The sequence below is a fragment of the Paraphaeosphaeria sporulosa genome, assembly GCF_001642045.1.
Source record: "Paraphaeosphaeria sporulosa strain AP3s5-JAC2a unplaced genomic scaffold CC84scaffold_4, whole genome shotgun sequence".
Classification (NCBI taxonomy): Eukaryota; Fungi; Ascomycota; class Dothideomycetes; order Pleosporales; family Didymosphaeriaceae; genus Paraphaeosphaeria; species Paraphaeosphaeria sporulosa.
In genome coordinates this window covers 2,787,808-2,811,195 of record NW_017253363.1, presented here as the reverse complement: position 1 = coordinate 2,811,195, position 23,388 = coordinate 2,787,808, and the positions used below count along the sequence as shown (strand labels likewise).

At 54.5% G+C, this 23,388-nt stretch overlaps 12 protein-coding genes across 12 annotated transcripts; 6 read left to right on the top strand and 6 right to left on the bottom strand.

The window, feature by feature from the left end:
- Positions 1 to 299: 299 nt before the first annotated feature.
- Positions 300 to 1,766, top strand: CC84DRAFT_1144349 (uncharacterized protein; the record flags this gene model as incomplete). Its single annotated transcript, XM_018176452.1, has 2 exons — positions 300 to 931; positions 984 to 1,766. The coding sequence occupies exons 1-2, from the start codon at positions 593 to 595 to the stop codon at positions 1,764 to 1,766; spliced, it is 1,122 nt and encodes a 373-aa protein (XP_018038016.1). The 5' UTR covers positions 300 to 592.
- A 64-nt stretch (positions 1,767 to 1,830) lies between these two features.
- CC84DRAFT_704384 (isoflavone reductase family protein) lies at positions 1,831 to 3,269 on the top strand. The gene has a single exon (XM_018187112.1). The coding sequence runs from the start codon at positions 2,145 to 2,147 to the stop codon at positions 3,051 to 3,053; it is 909 nt and encodes a 302-aa protein (XP_018038015.1). The 5' UTR covers positions 1,831 to 2,144; the 3' UTR covers positions 3,054 to 3,269.
- CC84DRAFT_704378 (uncharacterized protein) lies at positions 3,270 to 4,295 on the top strand. The gene is made up of 4 exons (XM_018187111.1): positions 3,270 to 3,570; positions 3,622 to 3,802; positions 3,901 to 4,011; positions 4,138 to 4,295. Exons 1-4 carry the CDS (start codon positions 3,486 to 3,488, stop codon positions 4,250 to 4,252), a joined length of 492 nt encoding a protein of 163 aa, XP_018038014.1. The 5' UTR covers positions 3,270 to 3,485; the 3' UTR covers positions 4,253 to 4,295.
- A 101-nt stretch (positions 4,296 to 4,396) lies between these two features.
- CC84DRAFT_1258697 (uncharacterized protein) lies at positions 4,397 to 5,673 on the bottom strand (the record flags this gene model as incomplete). Its single annotated transcript, XM_018184848.1, has 1 exon — positions 4,397 to 5,673. Exon 1 carries the CDS (start codon positions 5,567 to 5,569, stop codon positions 4,397 to 4,399), a length of 1,173 nt encoding a protein of 390 aa, XP_018038013.1. The 5' UTR covers positions 5,570 to 5,673.
- Positions 5,674 to 6,673: 1,000 nt separating this feature from the next.
- On the bottom strand, positions 6,674 to 8,635 carry CC84DRAFT_1144342 (acetyl-CoA synthetase-like protein). Its single transcript, XM_018176451.1, has 4 exons — positions 8,547 to 8,635; positions 7,015 to 8,488; positions 6,923 to 6,964; positions 6,674 to 6,877 (listed from the first exon to the last, which is right to left on the bottom strand). Exons 2-4 carry the CDS (start codon positions 8,452 to 8,454, stop codon positions 6,815 to 6,817), a joined length of 1,545 nt encoding a protein of 514 aa, XP_018038012.1. The 5' UTR covers positions 8,455 to 8,488; positions 8,547 to 8,635; the 3' UTR covers positions 6,674 to 6,814.
- A 498-nt stretch (positions 8,636 to 9,133) lies between these two features.
- CC84DRAFT_1175408 (uncharacterized protein) lies at positions 9,134 to 10,588 on the top strand (the record flags this gene model as incomplete). Its single annotated transcript, XM_018180153.1, has 3 exons — positions 9,134 to 10,300; positions 10,348 to 10,437; positions 10,481 to 10,588. 3 exons carry the CDS (start codon positions 9,134 to 9,136, stop codon positions 10,586 to 10,588), a joined length of 1,365 nt encoding a protein of 454 aa, XP_018038011.1.
- Positions 10,589 to 10,802: 214 nt separating this feature from the next.
- Positions 10,803 to 12,552, bottom strand: CC84DRAFT_1163768 (MFS general substrate transporter). Its single transcript, XM_018178333.1, has one exon. The coding sequence runs from the start codon at positions 12,316 to 12,318 to the stop codon at positions 10,870 to 10,872; it is 1,449 nt and encodes a 482-aa protein (XP_018038010.1). The 5' UTR covers positions 12,319 to 12,552; the 3' UTR covers positions 10,803 to 10,869.
- Positions 12,553 to 13,170: 618 nt separating this feature from the next.
- CC84DRAFT_1163767 (uncharacterized protein) lies at positions 13,171 to 13,970 on the top strand. The gene has a single exon (XM_018178332.1). It carries the CDS (start codon positions 13,356 to 13,358, stop codon positions 13,848 to 13,850), a length of 495 nt encoding a protein of 164 aa, XP_018038009.1. The 5' UTR covers positions 13,171 to 13,355; the 3' UTR covers positions 13,851 to 13,970.
- A 65-nt stretch (positions 13,971 to 14,035) lies between these two features.
- Positions 14,036 to 15,267, bottom strand: CC84DRAFT_1088451 (HET-domain-containing protein; the record flags this gene model as incomplete). The annotated part of the gene is made up of 2 exons (XM_018174253.1): positions 14,036 to 14,982; positions 15,042 to 15,267. 2 exons carry the CDS (start codon positions 15,265 to 15,267, stop codon positions 14,036 to 14,038), a joined length of 1,173 nt encoding a protein of 390 aa, XP_018038008.1.
- A 925-nt stretch (positions 15,268 to 16,192) lies between these two features.
- Positions 16,193 to 17,353, bottom strand: CC84DRAFT_1088003 (HET-domain-containing protein; the record flags this gene model as incomplete). Its single annotated transcript, XM_018174231.1, has 1 exon — positions 16,193 to 17,353. A coding segment is annotated over one exon (1,161 nt), but the record flags the coding sequence as incomplete, so codon positions are not given.
- A 1,818-nt stretch (positions 17,354 to 19,171) lies between these two features.
- On the top strand, positions 19,172 to 20,359 carry CC84DRAFT_1068377 (uncharacterized protein; the record flags this gene model as incomplete). The annotated part of the gene is made up of 2 exons (XM_018173647.1): positions 19,172 to 19,460; positions 19,629 to 20,359. Coding segments are annotated over 2 exons (1,020 nt in total), but the record flags the coding sequence as incomplete, so codon positions are not given.
- An 893-nt stretch (positions 20,360 to 21,252) lies between these two features.
- Positions 21,253 to 23,255, bottom strand: CC84DRAFT_1163762 (nagb/rpia/CoA transferase-like protein). The gene is made up of 3 exons (XM_018178331.1): positions 22,909 to 23,255; positions 21,587 to 22,852; positions 21,253 to 21,534 (listed from the first exon to the last, which is right to left on the bottom strand). The coding sequence occupies exons 1-3, from the start codon at positions 23,004 to 23,006 to the stop codon at positions 21,462 to 21,464; spliced, it is 1,437 nt and encodes a 478-aa protein (XP_018038005.1). The 5' UTR covers positions 23,007 to 23,255; the 3' UTR covers positions 21,253 to 21,461.
- Between the last annotated feature and the right edge of the window lie 133 nt (positions 23,256 to 23,388).

The following is a 23,388-nucleotide window of genomic DNA, read 5'->3' as shown; positions in this document are numbered from 1 at the left end:
TCGTAGATTCATCTCCCAGCACCGCAAATTCCCACTGTGAAGTCGTACCTTTGGCTTGCTCACGCGCAATTTCCGCGGTATTTTCTGCCGCTGTGCGTGCCTAGTGAGGCTCTGCATATTGCTCAGCTACTACCTTGGTCCAGATTGTCTAGCGATGGGGCTGCATATGCCTCTGTGCAGGGATGACACGCCTGTGCGCCGCAGCCACAGCATCCATGGAGTGCAAATTTGTGGCGCATGAAGGATCTATTGGATGGTGGCCCTCGGCTTAGGCGATCAGCCGGACTAGACTATCCTTGCATACTGTGTTACCGTGTGCTGAGACCAGAACAGAAAGAGGCAACGAGGGCGAGTGTAGCCACTGTACTCTGGTAAGGCTTGAATGCGAGTAGGGTGCATACGGCGCCGACCGAACCGGATGTACGTGTGCCTCTCTCCACAAACATGACTCTGCCCCCAATGCTACTCAGCTCGCGTGGGTGGATGAGTAGTTATGCGGCGTCGGTGGCCAGTATATATGAGTTCTTGAGCCGCAAAATGGAAGCTCGGTACAGGAAGCTGGCCTCAAGATTCGGCCCAGAAAACGGTGACCATGGCTAACTATAACTATTACTACTCTCATTCGTACGATGCCTACGCGGCTTATACACATCCTCATGCCGAATATGGGAATACGTCTCCCACACGGACACATGCGAGGGTACCTGCCTCGAGAAGAATATCATCATCACAGAAAGTACCAACTAGAGGAGTCGATGAACCAGACGTAGTTATTGGACGTGTCTTCTGGCTCCCGCCCCAGGAAGAACTACCTCCAAGAGCAGTAAGGCGGGCACATGGGAAAGGCGCTGTGGAAGAGGGTATATACAATCACCCAATAGTTGTTGTATCCCGGCCAGCAGAAGAGCCGCAAGTGGTGCACTTCCATATAGTAAGTTTAACCACACGCTACTTTAGGGAATCTGTTTCTTACCAAAGCTCAGGTCACATCCTTCCAAGGCAAACGCCTACATGAGATTTACTCCAAGAACAATGAATTCCACGCGTCACGGCGCTCCTGGTATCTTCCCATATCGCCATCTCCACCTCACCCAGACGCAACATCCAAGAAGATGCAAAAGCGATTCCCCACGCTGGATCTGCAACATCGCGCGACCCTGCGCTGGGACTCGTACGTCAACATCCGACACGTCTACAAAATAGACTGGACGTTACTAAGACCGTACGCAAACCCTGACACGCCGCATGTGCAATCATTCTGCTTTGACCGGGAATCTTGCGACAAGATGCTGGCCAAGACCAAGGTCCTTACGAACTACGAGCCTGAGATTCAACACCAGGTCCATTACTCACACCAAGCTCCTTGCGAGGTTCCTGAAAGGCCAACATACCGCCATCCAGGGCGTTCAATGACGTCGGGTCCGCCGCTGCACATCCCAGAAACACCCGTACGATACGGATACGACCAGACCGCGAACCTCAGAGGCCAAGACTACAGCCCGTACAGTCCCCGCGCGCCGTCGCTGTACTCTCCCACCGCCTACTCGGATGGAGGCAGTGTAGTCGGCTCGGAATACTCTGGTCTCTCTCCGATCCTGCAGTCGGATTTTGGCGTGCCTCAAACTGAGTTCGAGATGGATATCCCGGTGCCGAGGAAGCGGCCGCCTGATGGAAAGCTAAGGAAAGTGTGGTTTGTCATTGTTTTTGTATTGGCATGGCCTTGGAAGATGTTGTGTAAGCTACGAGAGAGGGTTGTGGGGCGGTAGGGGTTGTCGGAGTGGAATGTTTGGTGTGTGCGCGATCGGTCCGACCAGTCCGTTGGAGGCTACCGATAGCACATATACCATGTGTGCATTAATGTTGTATGAGTATCACCAGAGTTCGCCGAGTATTTTAACAGAGTTACAATTTCTCTTGGATTCATTTTAGCTCATAAGCATATCTGCCAAAGATACAAGTCATACCAGCAAGAATCGTTGCTCAAAGAAACTACCTCGTGAGTCTACACGGAGTACATTGCGGGGTACCCCACGGACAGACTCAACAACAGCATCAATAGCCAGAGCACAGCACTTGGGTCAGTTTTGAACCAATTCAACATTCCTGCGCCCTATATCTCTCGGGAATCCTTTCGACGCCTTACAATGTCGATCAAAAATGTCGGCCTCGTCGGCGGCACCGGCACCATCGGCGAGCCCATCCTCGAAGCCCTCAAAAACTCCACCTTCAACATCAGCGTCATCAACCGCGCAGGCTCCAAATCAACTTACTCCGGAACCAATGTTATCACCGTACCGGACGACCTCAACGTCCCGGACGTTACGAAAGCTCTGAAAGAAAACAACATCGACGCCCTCATTCTGGCCATCAAGCCTGCCCAAGTAGCCCAAAACAAGCGCCTCATCGAAGCCGCCTTCAATTCGGGCGTCAAGCGCATCATCCCAGCGGAATTTGGCAGCGTCGATTCCGCCGATGCCAAAACGCGGGAAGTGTATCCTATCGCAGACTGTAAGAAGGAAGCGCGCGACTACCTCATCTCGCTGCAGGACCAGGAGCGCAGTGACGGCCAAGGAAAGCTGAGCTGGACCGGTCTCGTCCCCGCACATTTCTTCGACTGGGGGCTCGGCAACAGCCTGCTCTGCTTCGACGTTGCGGCGCGTAAGGCGTATATCCAGGATGGAGGGGACATTCCGTTCAGCGCATCGAACTTACCCTTCATTGCAAAGGCTGTTGTCAAGGTGCTGGAGAGGCCAGAGGAGACGGCGAATCAGCTGCTGTATATCCAGAGCTTCCGCGTGACGCAGAACGAGGTGCTGGCCGTGCTGGAAAAGGTTACAGGGGAGAAGTTTGAGATCGTGAACCAGAAGAGTGAGGAGAGGTTGAGGGAGCTACGGCCGAAGATGTTGGAGGGCGATTTCCATGCTACGGAGGAGACGGTGGGGATTTGGGGGCTTGTGGCGAGTGATTGGGAGGGGAGGGTTGCGAATGAGTTGCTAGGGCTGGAAGAAGAAGAGCTTGAAGAAACGGTGAGGAACGTGCTGGCAAAACAGTAGAAGCTGGCAGGATGGTTAGAGCGGAAGCTGTGTACTATTCAGCGATTGAGCTGCGGGTCTCGGGCGCTTGCGGCATCGTGGATTAGCGAACACATCTGTGCTGCCTAGGCATTCACAGCGTGTTTATTATCGCACACGGGACACGTGTCCTGACTCGGTAGATGATCAATTGTGTATGACTTCAAGTTTTGTTGGATATCAGGTCACTCTAGCTTTCAAGATTAGTGAACTGCTGATGATTAGTTATGCGACACTTTAGAGCGGATACACCACACCGGAAACGTTCCACTGGATGGCGCTGGTCCACCACACCGCATCAGCATGCACTAGCAGAATCGCGACTACATAAACAAGAACACATATAAGTTTGGAAGTTCCAGTTCTTCTCTGTGCACTAAATCGTTCAACAACCACCTCAATTCATCCTACACAATGCCTCTCTGGATAATCTACCACCCCTCCTCAACCTTCACCTCCGAAGAGGAGAAAGCCGCGTTAGCAAAGGAAGTCACCAAAAGCAAGACTTCCCTATACTCTACGTCAAACATTCCTAACCAACCTCATACAGTCTACACCGCCGTCCCCCTCCCGGCCTTCTACGTCAACGTTCTCTTCGTGCCCCTGCCAGCAACCTCTATCTACGTCGGGGGTGTGGCACGCCCATCACCACACACGTCCGCCAACCATCCCGGTCCAGAGTCCAGCGTCCCCTTTATCAGATTCACCATTCAGCACATTGCGCGTACGCTGTAAGCTACCCCACCCTGCATTTCATTCACCCACCCTTGTAATTCATCCACCCATCCATCCTACAGAGCAGTATTGAGGAGATGCTAATGTATTGAAGTCCCAACGATGAAGTCCGCGATAGATTTCTGAAGACGTTGGATACCACGCTGAAGCCGTTCGTCGCGGATAAGGGATATGACTGGGAGTACAGTCTTGAGGAGACAAGAAGGTAAGCAACTCATTCCGTGTACAGTGGCAGTTTCTGCTTTAGTCACAAGCTGAAGCCGAAACACCCGCTTCAACCCAATGACCTGGATTTTTGATCATTTCACTGACGTTGTGTCTCATCCTTCAGAGACCTATGGAAGGTCCAGGGCCTGGTGCCGCCGATGCCGGGGAGTGACGCGGAACTGGAGTGGGTGAGGGAGAACAGAGCCATCGAGTTTGAGCCTGCTCGGGGGAACCTTTGAGAAGGTCGAGGAATGTACATGCCTTAGCTAAGTAGTCATTCATTACCATCACAGTCTTTTCATGAACCCCGTCCCATGTGCCGTACGCCGCGCCATAGGCTTCAGACTCAAGTGAATCCAAGTCAAGAAAGACACCCCGGCGTGCTACATTACAACACAAACATCCAACTTCGTTAGCCTCTTGCTCTTGCTCTGCTTCGTCGTCTTCGGCTGCACGCTCCTCACACTCCACTTCCCCATCTCCTCCCTAACAATCCTCTCCTGCGCAGCCTCCCAGTATTCGACTTCCAACTCCCGGTCTTTCCCCATCTGCACATACCACTCCTCAAATTCTGGCCCGACGACACCACCTACATCCCTCCTCCTCCCCTCAATCCGCTCCTCGGCACTTTCGACATCGAATTTCGCACAGCCAGGGCACAGCGTGCTCAGCGGTACGAATCCCGAGGGGCGCGCCGTGGTGTAGAAAAGGAAGAGCCGGTTATCGAACGGCGAGTACCACACCTCGTCACACCCCTTCCTTGTGCACGGCCTCGGCGAGTACCGCCAGTCCCACTCTTCCTCCCAGACCTGCCCCTTCCCGTTCTCTTTCTCTTTCCCTTCTTTGCCATCTTTACCCTTCACACCCGCAGAAGGAAGCACCCGCTGCCGCTGCCACCTCTCCATCCTCTTGCTCTCCTCCGCCCGCTCCTCGCGCACCTGCTCCACAAAAGCCTCAAACTCAGCTGCAATCGTGCCGAGCGTCTTGCGCCCGCAGTTCTGCCGCATGGCCTCATACGTGCTTTTCACGCGTTGGTTGGCGAGCTTGAGGTCCTGGTGGGCGTGCAGGGGGCAGAGGCCGCGCTTGCGGATGAGCTGGTAGGGGGCCTGGGGGCAGTAGTAGGTTGGGCCAAGGAGGTGTGCGGTGTAGTGATTGGTGCAATTAGGGGCGAGACAGGGGACGTAGTGCTGGAGGGGGTTATACTGGGAGGGCGGATCCGAGGGTGTTGGTGGGGATTGCAGGGCTGCTGGGGCAGAGGCGGCGGAGGCAACGGACTGGAAGGAGGTTACACGTGGGGTGTAGCGGCGGACGGAGCGGGAGTAGCTCCGGGTTTCGTGGGTTGAAGGTGGTGGAGGTGGTGCGTTGAATGCCCGGCTTTCTCTGCGGGATATGGGTGCTGGAGCGGAGAGGCGCTTGTGGCTTCTAATTCTGGCTGGCGGTCTGACTGGTAGGTCTAACGATGTCCGGGAAGAAGTCTGACATCCGGGAGAAATGGAGATGTGATCAAAAGGTGGAATAGGCGGTGGAATAGGTGCATTCAGCTCGAGTCCAGGCATGTTGCATGAACTTTTGTTGTGACCCGTGACCTCAAACTTCCGGAAAGAGAGAGTTGTTCGCTGGGTTGAGATCGAGGCCGCGCTGTAAGGCAGAGCAGGCAGATGTTCGGGGACAGAGAAGCGTACTCGCGGAAGAGAACCAGTGGACTTGGAGGTCTTTAAGATTGACTTCAACGATGACCTATTTTCATTGTCGCTCGATATCTGGAAGCCTGATCTGACCGAGGAGCTGCTTGACTGCGGTGCTGTTGACGCAGGAGTTATAGACAAGGAATTGGTGGTTGGGCGAGCAGACGCGTTGTCACTGCTTGCGGATCCAAGGGATGATATGCTATTCGGCGAGGATTGGCGCATAATGGCCGACGTAAATTACACTTGTTGTTTGAAACGTGGTGAGTGGGCTGGACGGGGGTTATGCTGGTTGAAACACGCTTTCTATATCCGGAAATAGGAGAGCCTCGACCTCGGTGGGAAGCTTTGGTGACGATTTACACCCCCAAGAAATCGACGAGGGGTCCTCTTGTTCTTGTGATGCGCCCAGGTGGAGGCAGCAGAGATCTTCTCTCACGGATGAGCTGTCGGTTGCGGGCCGATGTGAAACGCCGAAAGCACCGGGGGCGGCACCACCAGCGATTTGTTTCAATGGGCACTGTTGTGTGATGCGACTACAAAGGTGAGCAATTAGAATCGGTCAGATCTTGCGAGTGCATAAGTGCCGTCAAGCAAGTGTAATCACTTGAAATTCGTTGGGAAGCAAGCGTGGAGACCACAAAGAAGTAATGGAGGCAGTGACCCGGAAAGACATCTTCAAAATACGAGCATGAAAGTACAGGCTGAGGGTATAGCCCCATTGGGCGTTCAGCTTGGCTGCCAGTGGGCGCGTACGCGAAGCCACGCCGACGTAGGCCAGGGGCCGATTCGTCTCCCGTGAGGGGTCATTCGTATTCGTCTTCAGCACTTTGCTTCAGGCTCACCGGAGGCCAGTGGAGCGCACGAATCGTCAAAGCACTATCCATTGCGCCATGTCATGATGTTGTGTTGTAGCCAAGTTTAGCGTGTAGTTGTCGCCTATTGCGCCATCGTGCCACTAGGAAACTTAAGAAAGGGAAAGCAACGGGTGAATTAATCGCGTAGTCTAACGGTCTATTCAGTGCGCTGTATACGTGTTGTGGTGCTTGAAAATACATCCAAATCGAGTTCTACTTAATGATACATGCGGGATGAGCCAAATGCAAGCAGAGTAACTTAGAGCTTCGCACTGGGCTTCTCTTTCTTGAGCATAGCCTCTACAACAAGTCGGCGTTGGATCTGCCAATAGTTAGTTCGGAATAGGCGTTGGCATGTAGCTCTTACCTTGCCAGTGGCGGTCTTAGGCATAATATCGGTGAAGAAGATCTGTCGCAATTAGCTTTGGATTTGCATCATATTGGGTGGCTCAACTGTACCTTCTTCGGCAGCTTGAATTTGGCGACACGTTCAGCCATCCAGGCTTTCAGCTCGCCAGCGCTCAGCTTCTGACCTTCCTTGATGACGACGGCCAGGCCAACGTCTTGCCCGTACATCTCGTCTTCCAAAGCGAAACTGACAGCCTCAGATACAGCTGGATTCTGAGCGACAACATTGTCAAGCTCAATCGGACTGATCTTTTCGCCACCCTTGTTAATGAGCTCCTTGATGCGGCCGGTGATGATTACGTAGCCATCAGGATCTTGCTTGCCTTGGTCGCCGGTGCGGAAGAAACCACTCTTGGTAAAGGAAGATGCGTTGGCCGCGGGGTTGTTAAGGTAGCCTTTGGTCACGTTCTCGCCCCGGATGCAGATCTCAGCCTCCTTGCCTTGGGCCACCTCGTTTCCAGCTTCATCCAGGATCTTGATCTCCACGCCTTGACCTAAACCCACGCTACCAGGTTGGCGCTTGCCGGGCGGCAGCGGGTTGCTTGTCATCTGATGGGCCGCCTCGGTCATGGCGTACGCTTCAAGCACCGGGGCGCCAAATGTTTTCTCGAGCTCATGGAAAGTCTTGGGCGATAGCGGCGATGAGCATGAGCGGATGAATCTGATCTTTGGCATCGGGCTGGGTGCCTGGTTCCTGAGCAGGATCTGGTGGATTGTAGGCACAGCGGTGTACCAGTTAGCCTGGTGCTCGACGAAATCTTTCCAGAATTCAGAAGCAGAGAACTTCACAGGCACAACAACTGATCCACCTGATGCCAGTGGCGCGAGAAAACCAGCGAGCAAGCCGTGGACGTGGAACAGCGGCATGACCAACATGGTGCGGTCCTCCTGCGTAAGCTGGTAGGTCGCCTGGATGTTCTTCATGGTGCGCAACAAGTTTCGGTGAGTCAAAGGCACCGCCTTAGGACGACCCGTGGTGCCAGAGGTGTGCAGCACGAGGGCTACATCATCGGGTTGGGCCGTCTGGATCGAAGCGCGCTTCCCAGCGAGCTTGCCCGCCTCCTTGACATCCAAAACCACCTCGTGGCCGTTGTAGTAGCACTCAGCAATGGCCGCGTTGTATTTGCGTGCAGCTCGTACCGCCGCCGCATCCTGAGCGAATGCGCCCTTCGGTACAAGCGCAATGGCGGAGCTCAAGTCATCGATGTAGAACTCGAACTCGGACTGCTTGTACGCGGGGTTCAAAGGCGCGGCGATGGCACGTTGCCATGAGGCGGCGATGAAGGATACGATGAACTCGTAGGTGTTGGGCAAAGCAATGGACACTGCTGCTTCCGCGGAGATGCCCACATCGGCGAGCTTCTGCTGGAAGGCCTTCACATCAGAAGAAAGCTTCTGGTAGGAGACGCTCAGGGCAGGCTTGCCAGGGACGATGACCGCGATATTAGTGGAGTCCTTGGAAAAGGCGTGCTCGAGAGTTGTAGGAGCCATTGCGTCTATTAGTGTACAGCGATAAGGGAAGGTCCTACGTCGGCGGTCAGTCGATAACGCGAGGGAGGCGCAATGGGTGCAATGGCACTCACTATAGTCTACAAATGCCAGATCACAGGAGGATATGGGAGGATACACGCGAGCCAGCTCGAATGCGCTATAGATAATGACAGGTTTAGTACCGACAGTCACTCGTTTTTGCGATAGTTGCCGACCCGCGGGAGTCGTCATTGCACGTGACTCCGGGCCTACCCCAGACAGGCTTGGCGCGGCTCCGCGGTCGCAGCTCGCCGACGCGGGCGCAATCACTCCATGGTCAACACCACACGGGAGGCTTCCACCCTCAACGTCTATTTATACTGCAACCGCGGCGCGAGAAAGAGGGGGATATCGCTAACATGGCATCGCAGCTACCCAATCCATATGGACCAGGCGCAAAGGGCCTTCCCAATCCCTACGCGGCCGCCACGGTCGCCGAGTCTGCGCCTGTCAAGTTCTCAGAAGAGCAGGCAAAGGCCGAGCAGAAGAAAACACCTGGTATCTACTTAGAAAACACGCTCTGTACATGATCATGGAGGACTTATGCCATACCACAGCCTTCCACAACCCGCACCACATCAGACGCCCCCAGGCCAAGGGAGCCACCGTCAAGAAACCTGCTATAGTCAGACCTCACATCATGTCTACCACCGCCTCTTCAGACCCTGCGCCGGCAGCCACAGCTTCCACAGCCCAACAGCCTGGCCTCGACTATTGGCGCAGCACGGCGGATGACGATGCCGCCGCTCTCGATTACAAGAGAGAGATGGACCGGCAGCAGAGGGAGAAGAAGAAGCAGGAGAAGAAGTTTGCAAAGCAGTTCGGCTGGTGGAAGGGCGAAGCGCCATACAAAGCAGACCGGCCGTCTAATTTGCGCGCATACAGGGCGAGTGGAGCCTATCGCTTCAAGATGGATAGTTTCGCCGACTTCGTACAGGCGCAAGCCAGCCCGGTCCGGTCGCGCAAACCTAGCGGCGAAGCGTCTCCCGATGGTCTCTCAGCATCCTCAGCAAACCCTGATCCCGTGCCGACTGCGTCCAAGCCTCACTTTGCACCACCCGCCAGCTACGATCAAGATAGGACAGTAGATTCGCCTGGGGCATCGAATGCAGAGACTGAGGAAGACCCATATGCCCGGCGAATGCGACTTTCGCAGGCTTCTACAGCTGACGCGCAGTCTCCGTCTCCAGCAGCGCCCGTACCCGCTCCCTACGCAGCTGTTCCACCCCCGCCTCCTCCACCAGCCGAAACCCCTGCAAACATCCCACCGCCCCCACCGCAGGCTTCCACACCGTATAATCCAACTATATCCGCACCTCCTGTCCGCTACAATCCCACTATCTCTGCGCCTCCAGTGCGTTACGAACACGCTACTATCTCTGCGCCGCCCGTTCGCTATGACATACCGGAGCAGACGGATGAGCAGCCACAAGAACGCCCAGCGAAGCGCGCGAAGCTCAGCAAAGCAGAGGCCATGATGGCGAAGATGGGATACAAGAAGGGAGAAGGATTGGGCAAGAACAGCGATGGAATCACCACGCACTTGGAAGTCAAGGCGCGCAAGGCGGATAAGAGAGTCGCCGATGTGTCCGATGAGTACGACGAAAACGGCAAGGTCATTAAAAGTCAGCAGGTGTTTGACATCATGGGTGGTCACACGATCAAGCAGAAGGAGCCGGATAAGTTCGGACAAGAATCAAAGGTCATTGTTGCCTGGGGATGCGTGGATGGCATTGACTGGAGCACCGATGCTGATCGCGATGACGGTGGTGTACGGCAGGAGATGGGACAGACTTTTGATGACAAGGTCAGTACCCCGTTCGCCCCAATCTAACTATCACTGACAACGTACAGTTCGGTAGAGTGGAACGAGTCTACGTGAATTTGAGCAGCGAGTCTCAGCCAGTGTACATCAAGTTCGCGTCCGAGCTGAGTGCTTTGAATGTAAGCATGACTGATATATGTGCGATAGATATATCTCTGACAGATGCAGGCTGTAAATCGTTTCCACGAAGGCTACCAGTTCCGGGGCCGCAGCATTCGCGCGCAATACTACAACGAAGCCAAGTTCGAGGCATCGGTCTTCGACCACTAGACGTCTGCTTCATCTGTCAAATCTTAGCATCATCTTTTCGGCCGCATGCTGTCTTCTAGTCAGACATAGCTAGCAGGTTCTGTATTTTACGTCAAGTTAGCTGGTGTAGACAAGCAGCGAAATGCTTTATAGCATTCAAATGGTGTCATGCTCGTCGTTCCTTGCATTATCGCGTTCACGTCTTGGCTGCATGGAGAAACCAGCGTCCCTATCTGACTTGGTGGAGGCTGAGCACGGGTTTGATTGCAACATATTTTGGTCAATACTTTACATGTAGACCATTAAATATTAGCCTTCCAGTCCATACCTACAAGCGCCCACCTCGTCGCGAGCAACAACACCCCTCCCACCAAGAAACTCGTCCCCGCCCAAATATTGGCGTAAGTATAAGTTCCGCCCGCAGTCTGAATCAGGGCGCCGGCAAGCGGCGGTCCGGTCAAGCTTGCGAAGCTCACGATTGTAAACGCCATACCCATTCTCACGCCCGCCTTCTTCAAATCCTGCACTTTACTGCACTTGCCGATGATGGCAGGCCACAGCGCCTGGATGACTGCAGAGCCGGAGCCGTACACCGCGGCAAACGCGTACAGGCCGCCGATGGTGTGGATCCCTATCCACGAGTACATCATGATGCTGCAGAGGAACGAGAACGGGATGAGCACGTTGAGCGAGCCGATCTTGTCGGCGTAGTAGGTAGGCAGCAGGCGGAAGATGAAGCCCATGCAGACGGTGACGAGCAGCAAATTGATCGACGACTCGTACGGCATGCCAAGGACGTTGCGGCCGTAGGCGCCGACGTAGAAGAAGGCGAAGTATAGCCCCCAGAAGTTGAAGAACATGGCGGCGCAGAAGAGCGAGTAGGGGAGGTCCCGGAAGGAGGCCCAGTCGACGATTTCGCCGCCCTTGCGGGGTGGAAGGCGTGTGCGGAAGAGCGCGATGGCGACAATGTTGAGGGCTGCCATGATGAAGCCGATGATGCGGATTGTCCAGGGGAAGCCGAGCCGAGGGAGACACTGCTGGACGATGACGGGCATGATGACGCCTCCTGTGCAGGATCCTAGTGCTGTTATGCCCATTGCGAAAGCCCGGCGCTTGACGAAGTAGGTTGAAACTAGGGCCATGGCTGGGCAGAATTGCAAGCCGTTGGAGATGCCGAGACATATGGCTTGCGAGAGGAAGAGGTGCCAAAGCTTCGTGCTTTCAGCCATGGTGAAGACGCCCACGATTTGGAACACAGCACCTGCGATGTACGAGTGGCGGAAGTAACCCGCATCTGTGGCTCTTCCGGTGAAGGTTCCGATGGCGAAGAGGAGGAAAACTTGCAAGGAGCCGATCCAGGAGATTGTGGATGGCGCGATGCCCAACGTCGTCTGATAGTACGTCTGGAAGACACCGAAAGACGTGAAGAATCCAAATGTGTTGAAGATCGTGATGTGCGTGCAGAAGACTTGGATCCAAGCTGTCGTGCCACCGTCTGGCGCAGGCCCAGGATCTCTCCAACTCGACGCTGCCGATCTCCGTGAAAATACCTTCGCGATACCACTTGAATGCTCCGGTGCTTTCTCCCGCGGTTCAACATGCTCCTCTTGCGCCTCTACGGCCTCGTGTATCTCGTCGTCGCGCGTGCTGGGCCAAGCTCTTAACCCGCGCTCTGCATCCTCATCAATGACGTTCCCAGCACCCGTTGCGTACTTCTCCGCATCGCGGTCCTCCGCGCCAGTGTATGCCATCTTTTTCTCGGCCACACAAGTCGTGCACTACCCCAGGAAAAGTGCAAGGCGGGCCAAGGCATCTACTTTTAAAGACTGGTGTTGTACGACGCGCAAGCGGAAAAGCGTGTTATTCCCGGGGACAGTCATGATTCCATTACAAACTCTCGTGCATTTGCAATGCGATCTGCACCGTTAGCAGAGGGTGCAGCCAATTGCGGTCCGTGGCGTGGCGGGGACTGCGCTGTCGGCAAGTGCGGCCGATGGGTGCAGTTTATCCGACAATGAGCGGCAAACTTCGAACGCCGAAGACTTGGCTTCAGCGAACAACGCTCCGTACATTGATGAGCTATTCCGAAAGTCCAGCTGAACTCCCTATGGTGCTTTCCTGCGCTCAAATCTGCCAAAGGTCTATAAGTACACCTGGGCGCCTGCTACGCGAAACTTGAATGTAGCGGAGAAATCGAGCGAGGATGGACTCTACTCACTTTGTGGTTCCCATCCGTTTGCGTGCTGATGCTATCCAAGGTAAAGACGGTGACTTCTGCGAGCAATCTCCCTCAGAGCAGCATCAGCCATGGATATCAAACATCTTAGGTTTGAACGCACTGCGTTGTTAACAAAATTCATTATCTACAAGCGCCATGACAAGAGCTATCGTTCAACACAATAGCTAGCACAGCAGTCTCAAGATTCTCATAAGACTTCGTGCACCAAGAGTACCAGATACTACTTCTAATCCTGTCAGGGTAGCGCCGATATAAAAGACTGTTCAGAGGTGAGTCTTGGTATAGTAGCTGCAGAGATACTGCTGCCTAAATGTACGTCATGGTGCGGGGGACAATCGTTCAATAGACCAGTCACTCCAGTCAATCAACTTCCCATCGCCTCACGGGATCTCTAAGAGCGCTGCCTACAGTACGTGCGGAAAGTGTAGCCCGAGTCAATCCAACTATATAAGACTCTTCAGCTACCATCATCCACAACAGTATTCATTTCACACTCACCTTCCACCCTTCTTCCCCACACAGAACTACACTCAGCAAATTCAGCACACAATGTCCGAACAAGCCTCCCCCTCCCAAACCCAAGGCCCCCAAAACTCCTCAGCCCCCCACGACTCCGACTCCGATCCCATGGTCTACATCACACCCCGGGACTACGCAAGCTCAGCGCGCCAGTCGCGCTCCCAACACATCGCTGAGGGCGCCGACCCCGCTTCCATCATCCTCCAAAGCGAACTTTCCACGCGCATCCCCCGGCACGAAAATGAGTCCCCCGCAGACTATGTAAAGCGCTACTCCGAGACCATGAACGCCATGATACGCTCTGGTGTCAAAATTCTAAACGACGAGTGCATTGCAGACCAGGTGCCAGATACGTTTTCCGCGGGAGGGAAGGTTTTCGATCTGGGGCCGGGGAGCGGCGCAACGAAGGGGGAGTATCGGGAGTTTGGGGAGTGGTTTGAGGAGGCTTGTGGGCGTGGGGGGGAGCTGGGTGAGGTGCCGGCGAGGTGGAGGAGGTTTGAGAAGCCGGCAGGGACGCAGGCGTGATTGGGGTAGTGCTGGATCATGGTTGGGACTGTATACCTTGCGCGCGATGTACTACGTTTTCAGACAGCCGTTCTAGTGTCTAAGAGAGTTGGCTCCGTGAGCCCTGCACATGTAGACCTGGCAATGAAAAATGTTTCTGACAATTGCTCGCAAACCAGTGGAATTCGCCCCGTTGCTCCGTAAGCTCAAGTCATGATGTAGAAGTACCATAGGGCCGCGGTACTTCCTCGGCGATGGAGAGGTTTGAGAAAGAGTTTGTGTGATTGGAAGGTTTCATTTTTGCTTCGATACCATACGCTGTCTTTCAAACGCTCCAACGTAATGTGTAGTGACCCTGTTTCCGTGTACCACTTCCTGCGGCAACTCAAGGGGACTTCAAAAGTATCTGGGTCATCCCCATCCCGTTCAAAGTTCCAGTTGTTGAACTTTATGCCTTTATTCGTAACAGAGTATTCCGGATTATCTGTAAGATCGTTGCAGACAATGTCACCAGAATCTTCGAAGTTGCGTGGTGACTGCGCTAGGATACTGCAGGCTTCTCGAGACAACTCAGGCACCGTTGCTTCAGCGTGCTGCCATGCAAATATGGTGAGATCATTAGTCCTTTGTATAATGGCCTCTTGAAGTCGCAGGAACGCTCGTGTTGCCCCTTCGCCGTAGAGTAAAGGAAGGTTGACACCAAAAAGTCCGAACAAGCAGTACGCGATATCCTCACCCCGAGTTGTGACACGGTGAGCTGCCCAGGACATCCGGGCTGCGACCGAGTACGTGTGCTCGGCTACTTTTCCTTCTAGAGCAGGTCCTGGTATCTCAGTGATAGCGGACAGTTCCAGCGAAATACTCCGCTTTGTGCCAAAGCACATCCATTGGCGATCGAAGAAGTGGACGTTGCTGGGTGCAAGCAGCTCTTGCAATGTCCATCCTCTGGTGAACCATCGGCAACGACGGAGTGCCACTGCCTCAAAAAGCGGCTCAGACCAAGAACCTTGAGATCTCGGTCGTGCGTATTGCGAAAAACAGTAGAAGTCGCTCAGGTAAACGAAACAGACTTCTGCCTTCTTGTACCACAAATACATGCTGTTTATGGCTTCGCTCAGCTCGGCTGAACTGCTCTTGTCTATGCAGCAACTGTCTGGAACGACGTTAGCTTTTACCAAATTCGCAAACTCCCTATGCCTGTTGATAGCCTACCTATCCATACATGATTTATGCCGTACTCAGATGCCTTTGCTATCGTGGCAGTTATCTTTTCTGTTGCCTCGGGGTACATTTTTCGAGTTTGATCCCAGAGGTCGTTATTGTACTCGCTGTACGAGATCTCATGCCCTTCCCAGGTGTGTGAGAGAATAGCGTATTCAGGTACCTCTTCATCGAAGAATTCTTCAAATCTCTTGGTCGAGCAGTTGATTAGCCTCATCATTGCAGATGGCCGTTGTAAGAACCCTCAAAGGATAGAAGACGCCGGGATCGAAGAGGATCAGGCTGCGAAGCAGAGCAGTTACGTGGGTGGGTGGCCAAGGTTGAAGGTGGGGCAGGCTGGGGCTCGTGTCACGGTGCGTGGAGGGTTACGCGAACTTGTTGGTGAGTAAGGCTCTCTTGGATAAGCTCATTCCTCCTGTGGAGTCTTCTCAGCCTGCTAAACCTCACTGCGTATGAGCATTGTAATCGATGGAGATGTACCAAATGGACTTGAATCACAATGCGACACCTAAAATGAAATTTCATAATGTGTCGCGGGCGTTCACTCCTACCCAAGACAAATTTGCCATATCGCGATGCTGACGTTCAGATAGTCATACGAGTGTGACAACAGAAGCGCATGCTTCGTCGATGACCACGGTGAATGCAGTCGCTCCTTCCCATCGCAGGAACGCACGTAAACCGAGAAAATTTACATGATCAAGCTCATCGACAACGAATCGTGCAGTGCGCCTGTAGACATCGGTTTCGCCAGCGACAGGCTCCAAGATCATGCCTTCCACAATGATGGTGATGGTGCCAAACGAGCTGCCAGCTTCCTCATCACCATCACCCACAGCTCTTCTTAACGTTGATCTCAGCGGAAGGAGGTACAGCTGTTCTCCTGTCGCGAAGGTTACACTGGTGGTATCCGGCAACACAAAGAACTTCGACGGAAAATGTAGGAGTTTAATGGGAGTTGCGGATAAGTGTTCCTTCGGACGCATATCCATATATCCCTCCAGGATCGTTGCTTCGGTCACACAACCTCGCAGCTTGATACGACCGAGCACCTCTCCCCATCCAGCTGGTGTGACAGGATCGTCGACTACTGCGCTAATGACTTCGATCAGATCATCGTTTCGGGACAAGTTTACTTTCTGTGGGAAGACAGCAGAGTCGACGGCAGCCCACGACCATGACGGTGCACGAAAACGCTCAAGTGGTCGAGCGACAGGATTGACGACAATCCAGTTCAACCCTTCGACTAGCCTTGATCTCCACAACCCAGCTAGGTACTCGTCGCCAGTATGTTTCTTAAACTTACTGGCTATTCCTGACATGGCAATGAGTCGATCTACCGGACAGGTGAACGCAGACCGCGAGTACGTCTTCACCAGGTGCATCCACTGGTTATAGACGCCAACACTCATGAGTTTTCCATCATCTCCCTTTCTAGTTGGCGAGAGATCGGAACCGGAGTCAGATTTGAAAAAGTCATAGACTGTTTTGACGCCACGAGAGTAGTCAGCTTCGGTAGGGAATGGCGACCAATTCGGAAACGACTCGCACTTATTCATCTCGAAGCACTCCCAGACAATTTGACTCCGTGAGAAGTGGAGTACTCTCGGCGAAAGCACTCGCTCCTGGAAGACCCAACCGCGATCGGAGAGTGGACCATGCGTCAGTCGGTCCATATAAAACTGATCCCATATCTCGAAATTCTTGGTACCTAGATTTGGCAGATCTACACTGATGTAACCTAAGCCTACTTCTTCGGCCTTGCGGTCGCGAAACAAACCGCCCTCCGGGCTTTCCGATGCAGATGCAGATATGTTGCAGGCTGAGTTCGCATAAACGTCGTGCATCAGTACCGATTCTCGAGCCCAGTCTTCAGACGAGTCTTGTATGATGCACAAAGAGTCAATCCAGAGGTACCTGATAGAGAATCTTCGTGCCACAGTAATGGCATCTCTGAAAGTCTTGGGCAGGCCAGCTATAGGAGCGCCTTGCCGGAAGGCCTCTATGGTGCAGCTCTGGAGAAGCACTGTAGGATCTTGCGCCCATCGGTAGCTCAAGGTCAGATAGTCTGGAGCGTCTTCAATATCCTGCGGATGCAGACAGAGCTTCCACGTTTGGTCCCGTTCCATGCCAACGTCAATGAGCCTGGTCGGTGTGTATCTCTTGCCGGGGCCAAACTTTTTGCATTTTTCATGGGACTCGCGACACACATTGTACCACGTACAGGCTATTTCATGTACTGCAGCAGAAGATGTGCTGCGCTCATGGGCTTTCTCTGATCTGGATTTTTCCCCTGTCCACATGTTGTATGAGCGAGCGAATCTGTAGGACGTCTACAAGAAATGCCAATTTTCACATACCGTCCGCATTCTTGAATAAGCAGAACACGTTCCCTCGATAGTTCATATCCCAGAGGTCTAATTGCGGAAACGCGAACTCCAGATACACGATATGCCAGTAGACGGCGCCGTACCACTCTGGGGCCCACGGGCGACGTTGAAGCGAGCATTCCATGGGAACCCAGTTCGTTCCATCCTCCCAGTTCGCAAGCACTTCCTTACGTATGGATAGCCAAAGCTTCGTGCAGATAAAACAATTCTGGGCAACTGCGTCCTGAAAGGCCGCAATCGTCTCGTGATGGGCACACACCCGGTAAAAAGTCTTTTCCAGGACGTCCTCTAAGCCAGACTCTAGAGCACTTAGACATGCAGAGCAGACCTTGGCCGGAATCGACCCAGGGTGCGGGTGTGGCTCCGTCGATCCTCGCTTCATTCTTTCTTCTTGTGCTGAATCATGGACTTTGTCCTCAAAGGCCGTCTTGTTCGCACGTGTTCCAGGCAGTAGTATGGTAAGCGTTGTCTAAGATGAATCGATTCGAGCGATCTTGGTCTTGCTGAAGTGTTGAAGCCCTAGGATGCGCCCGCAGAGTTTTAGATTCATTGAGCGAGCGTGTTCGACCTGAACGTAAATAGTGCCATATACTAGAGAAGCATCTCTAGTATGTGTCAGTGAGAAAAAGTGGGGTCTGTTCTTTCAGCCTTGCTGCGCGATAAGAAGCATGCTAAATCACCTGGAGCTCCGCCACCTTCACCTCGTATCGTCTTCCTAGGGTAGGCGAGAATCTGAAATCCGAGCTACTGACGTCCTAGACATTATCGTCGTTCTGGGCAGGTAATTTGAGCATTAGGACAGCTTTCTACGCTTCCAGGCTGCGATATGGACCACTCGCTGAGGGCACCAGCTTGGTGTTGAAACGCACCAATGATGCGCCTTGTGATCGTCTTGCTGATGAACATCGCCGCGTGCGTAGGCGCCAAAGCGTGCCTGAATTCGACTTGCTTTGATATCGCAATAAGCCTGATCGTTGGGCTTGTGAGAACCTACATCTGTTGGCTGTCATCGTACTCTCCTCACCGGATGTCGTTCGGTAGCGGCTGTGTTCGCGCATCATCCGAAGTACCCCACCAGATATCGACGTCACACAACAACCTATGGAGCCACGACAAAGATGAACAACGAAACACTTGATCCTTCAAAGCACCTGAAACATACGGCTTATGGGTATTAAAGATCTGCGAACTGTCGTGCCGCCGCCTGCCTCTTTGAGGCTACGCCACCCCGGAAGTCTCGGGGCGAAGTTGGAGCTTTACGCGCCTACTCGTCGCTTCCCGACGCCGCCAGCACCCAAAATCCACATGGTGCAATTGAGTCATCATCTGGCCCCAGGTGGGTACTGTGCCCCTCCCCCAGGTAGGCTCCACAAATACTGCTGATGCCTGTGACTTCACACTTCAACCCTGCTGCTACCGCCATTTCGATGCATCGCCATGAGCGTTCCGCCACCCAAGGCTCCGGTCGACAATGCGAACGACAACAATAGCACCGCTAAGCTTGTAGACTCGGCCACCAAGCCCGAGAACGAAGTTTCCGTTAAGCCCGGCACGAAGCCGGCTGAGGCCTTGTCTGTCACTTTTACTGGAGGGATTCGCGCGCCTTCGCCAAACCCGTCGTCATTGCTGGTCGAAGACGTCGGCCGTCTGGGACGTAGAGAGGATGTCAGCTATGGTCGTAGACGCTCTTCGAGATCCCCATTTCGGCGCGCGAAGACGTTGAAAGAGAAGCTGAAAGTGTTCTGGGTCGGGAATCTTGGACTAATACTGGTCTTGGTTGCTCAGCTCTTTGGCACTCTCATGAACGTAACGACTAGGATGCTAGAGATCGAGGGCAATGACGGCAAAGGCTACCATCCATTTCAGATCTTGTTCGCGAGAATGGGCATCACGGTCGTGTGCTCGAGTTGGTACATGTGGTGGGCCCAAACCAAGGATTTCCCTCTCGGCATCAGAGAAGTGAGATGGTTGCTAGTCGCGAGAGGGCTTTTTGGCTTTTTCGGTGTCTTTGGCATGTACTGTAAGTTTATACTGTGTTCCCGCTGCGCACCCTTTGTGGACCACTTGAAAAGGCTCCATATTCTGCGGCATCTTACGACGTTACGCTTCGATTCGTGAGCAGGTACATGTGAAAGCCTACTTGCTTGCCATCGACTCTTTCCATTGACTTATTACTGACCTATCGTAGATTCGCTGCTCTACCTCCCACTGGCAGATGCCACCGTCATTACCTTCCTCGCCCCCTCTCTGGCCTGCTGGGCATGCTCCTTCCTCATCAACGAGCCCTTCACCCGCATGGAGCAAATTGCAGCCTACGTCTCGCTCTTCGGCGTCGTCCTCATTGCCCGCCCTGTCACCCTCTTCACCTCCCTCTCCCGCAACAACGATCCCGTACCCCCCGCCAGCGGCGACTCCGACGTCGAGTTCATCCCTACAAACGGCACCGAACCCACTCGCGGCTTCGGCTCCTCCTACGACAACGTCACACCCGCGCAACGCGCATCCGCAGTGGGCATCGCCATGCTCGGCGTCATAGGCGCTGCAGGTGCCTACACCACGATCCGCTGGATCGGACGCCGCGCGCATCCCCTCATCTCCGTAAACTACTTCGCAACGTGGTGCACGCTCGTCAGCATCGTCATGATGACTGTCCTCCCGGACGTCGGCTTCCTCCTCCCGCAGTCCTGGATCGACTTCGCATACCTCATCTTCCTCGGCGTGTGCGGCTTCATCATGCAGTTCCTCCTCGCGGCGGGTCTGCAGTACGAAAAGTCGTCCCGCGCGACCAACATGGTGTATGTGCAAATGCTGTTTGCGCTGTCGTTTGACAAGCTGGTGTTCGGGACGACGCCGAGCGCGCTGAGCATCGTGGGGTCGAGCCTGATTCTGGGCAGCGCAATATATGTCGCTACGCACAAGGGGGCGTCAAAGAAAGACGAGCGGGGGAGCGGGGAGGAAGAGAGGGGGTTGATGGACGAGGGCGAGGAGAGGCCGGAGTACGATAATGATAATGAGATCCAGATGAGAACGTTGCGATGATGGGATTCAGGCATTGGCATGGCGCATCATGTAACCTACCATGTACATACACACGGGCTTGCATTTTCGAAGGGCATCAGCATTTGGAGTATGGCATGTACGCACTGTTGGAATTGACCCCGTACCGAAATGCATGCACATCGTCAAGACAAGTCCGCCCGGGATTCGCCCACCCGGTTCGACCCTTCCCACGCCTCCTACATACTTTACCCACGTCGCCCGTCGCCCTACCTACACATATCCCTCTGTCACTCCGCCCGTCGCCCTCGCCCACACACAACTAATGCCCATTTCTCACCTTCCGCCTCTGATTCGCTGCCTCCGCCCCACCATCCCTAACCAGCCTAGCTCGCGTCATATGATTGGTTGGTGCAGAAGCTAGCAGAAGGGCGACAAGCCCGCCGTTTTCGACGGGTTTTGCATCTCCGGTGGCGGGTTGCCGGATGCAGTAGGTTGGGGGCCTGCGGGTTAGGGCGAAGAGGGATGGGTGTCGGGGGTCGGGGAGGGCATGGGGGCGGTATTGAGGGCGAAGGGCAAGGGTCGAGAAAGTTGGGGCTGGCTGCGCTGCCAGGGTAGGGTGTAGTGTAGTGTAGTGTGGTGTGGTGTGGTGTAGTGGTCGGTCCGTTTCCCAGTCGGCTCTCGTGTTCTGTCGGCATGTGCAGCCGCGAGCCTGTACGATGGGCTGAGGGACTAAGCATGAATGTCGGATCGCAGCAGCCGACCGTAACTGACGCTGATTGTTCATTGCTGATCTGGGCACCTGTAGCTGCCTTGCATCTTTACTGCACGCTGATGTATGCTAGAAAATAAATTGGGTACTCAGGAGTGCATGCTCCATGTTGCGGAAGGTGTATGCATGGACTACATCAGAATGGGTATACATTGATTTCAAAGGATCTTTCTACAGCTACTCAGGCTTACAACGAAACCGGAATTGAAGCCTATCGTCTGTTGTGAAGACGACCCACAAACGAGCGTGCGCTCATAGAGTGATATCCTCCGTACGGTAATGGTCGGCGACGATCCGGTAAAGGTACGAGGGTGCGTGTCCACCACTGTGATAGTCAGCATGGGTTGAACGAGGTACCAGCTACAGGTTAGACTTACAGGTTGGTGATGTAGAGGTCGACAAGGTCCGCTGGGACGTAGTCGTACAGCGGGTGCTCTACGTCGACCTTGTCTACGAACTCGCCATCCTCGTATGGGACGACTCTTCCAGCATCTCCATACTCGATGAGCTCGTCGATATCAAAGGGATATACCGGACTCAGCTTGTAGACGCCGCTTAGGACCACCACAGGCGTTTGATGCTCCTTGGCAGCCTTTGCAATCATGTGGGCCCCTGCAGCTGCGACCAGACCGCCATTGGCCAAAACAGTGTGCGTAGCTAAAATGACTTTGTTGACACGGGACATGATGGCGAAGACATGGGAGTCTGGAATAACGTAAACGGGTATGCCAGCAGCAGTAAGAGGCTTCCACGGATCGTCATCTTCGTCCAGCCGCGTTTCTCGTTTCCGGCCGGTGAGCAGGATACCGTGAGTTGCGGTGTTGTCGTGCGGGTAGGTCTCGGCATGGACTACGGTAAACTTGCGCTTCTTCGCGGCACTAAGAAGGAACTTTTGCACGGTTGTTGACGCAGTATGCGTGAGTATAATCTCGTTCGAATGGATATGTTCCAGCGCGACGCCAGCAATCTGCTCGTCAGACTGCTCCAACTCATCCTGAAGCTCCCGAATGCCGTCCATGACTTCGCTTTTGAGGTCGATGTTCGTACTCCTGCTGAGGTCTGCCAATCTTTCCAGGTTCAGGCTGTGTGCACTCTTTCCGTCCGGGGATGCTGCTCCCGTTGGCGTGCTGGCGTTCGAGTCATCCGGTTGCGAGAAGAGGCCAAAAAGCGAGTTGACCAGAGGCGCGGAAGTAGCGGGAGCGTATGAGGTATGCGAGGTGAGAAGCGGTGGTCTTCGGTTGAGCTCCGAGGAGTCGGACATGTCGGACGCCATGCTCGCGTCCATGGGCTCTGCGGCTGCATGTCTGAGAGGACTAAAGGTGGAGATGCTCGAAGAGAGGGTCGGCCGGGTCATGGAGTCGTGGTGCACGGGAGTGTGGTGGCCGGCATCGCTCCCGGTATGGCTGTCGCCGCCTGTGTTGTCGTCGAGCACTTCGCGCACCAGACCCAGCACACGCCGTACGATGTTCCCCACAACCACCTCCCGCGGCTGAGCTGCCGTCAGCCGTCGGCCAACCTGGCGTATGCGCTCCACGAGCTTCGCGGCGTCGCGCCCTTTGAACTCGCCGACCACCCGCAGCATGAGCGCCGTCGTGGCAATGGCGCATGGCCTCGAATTGCGGATCTGGCGTCGCTTGAGGAGGCTGCGTGCCGTTAGCTGCTTGCTGGGCTGGGGAGGCGCGCTGTGGCTGTGACTGACGATATGAGATGCTCGACCGAGGGGTCGGCGGGGGTGGTCTTGAGCGACTTGAGGAAGGATATGAGCCCCGGGGCCAGCTGCACTGGGCCTTGGGCCATGCTTGCCGAGTGCGCGGGCAGGAACAGGCGCGTGTGCTGCTTCGACGGTGGGCGGCGGGCAGGCGCTGTGCGTGTGCGGGTGCACTACAGGCGGGGCGCAATTGGCGGCTATTCGAGGGCGCGCAGGGTTCAAAGGCAGGCGCACGCTGGCCGCAGGACCCTTTGTTTCGCGGGGAATTCTTGCTGCACGCGGGGCGGGCACGCAGGAGCGCAGAGCGGGTTGCGGTGCTGTGGGCGCAAAAGTAGCCGTATGAGTCTTTGGAAAGTCGGGCGGGTGGGCAAGTGGCCGATTCCGATGTTTCCATTTTCGGAAAACCGCAGGTGCGTCTGCCATCGTCATTGCTTGGGGTCGTCCGGCATCCCTCTGTCCCCCCAACGCCAT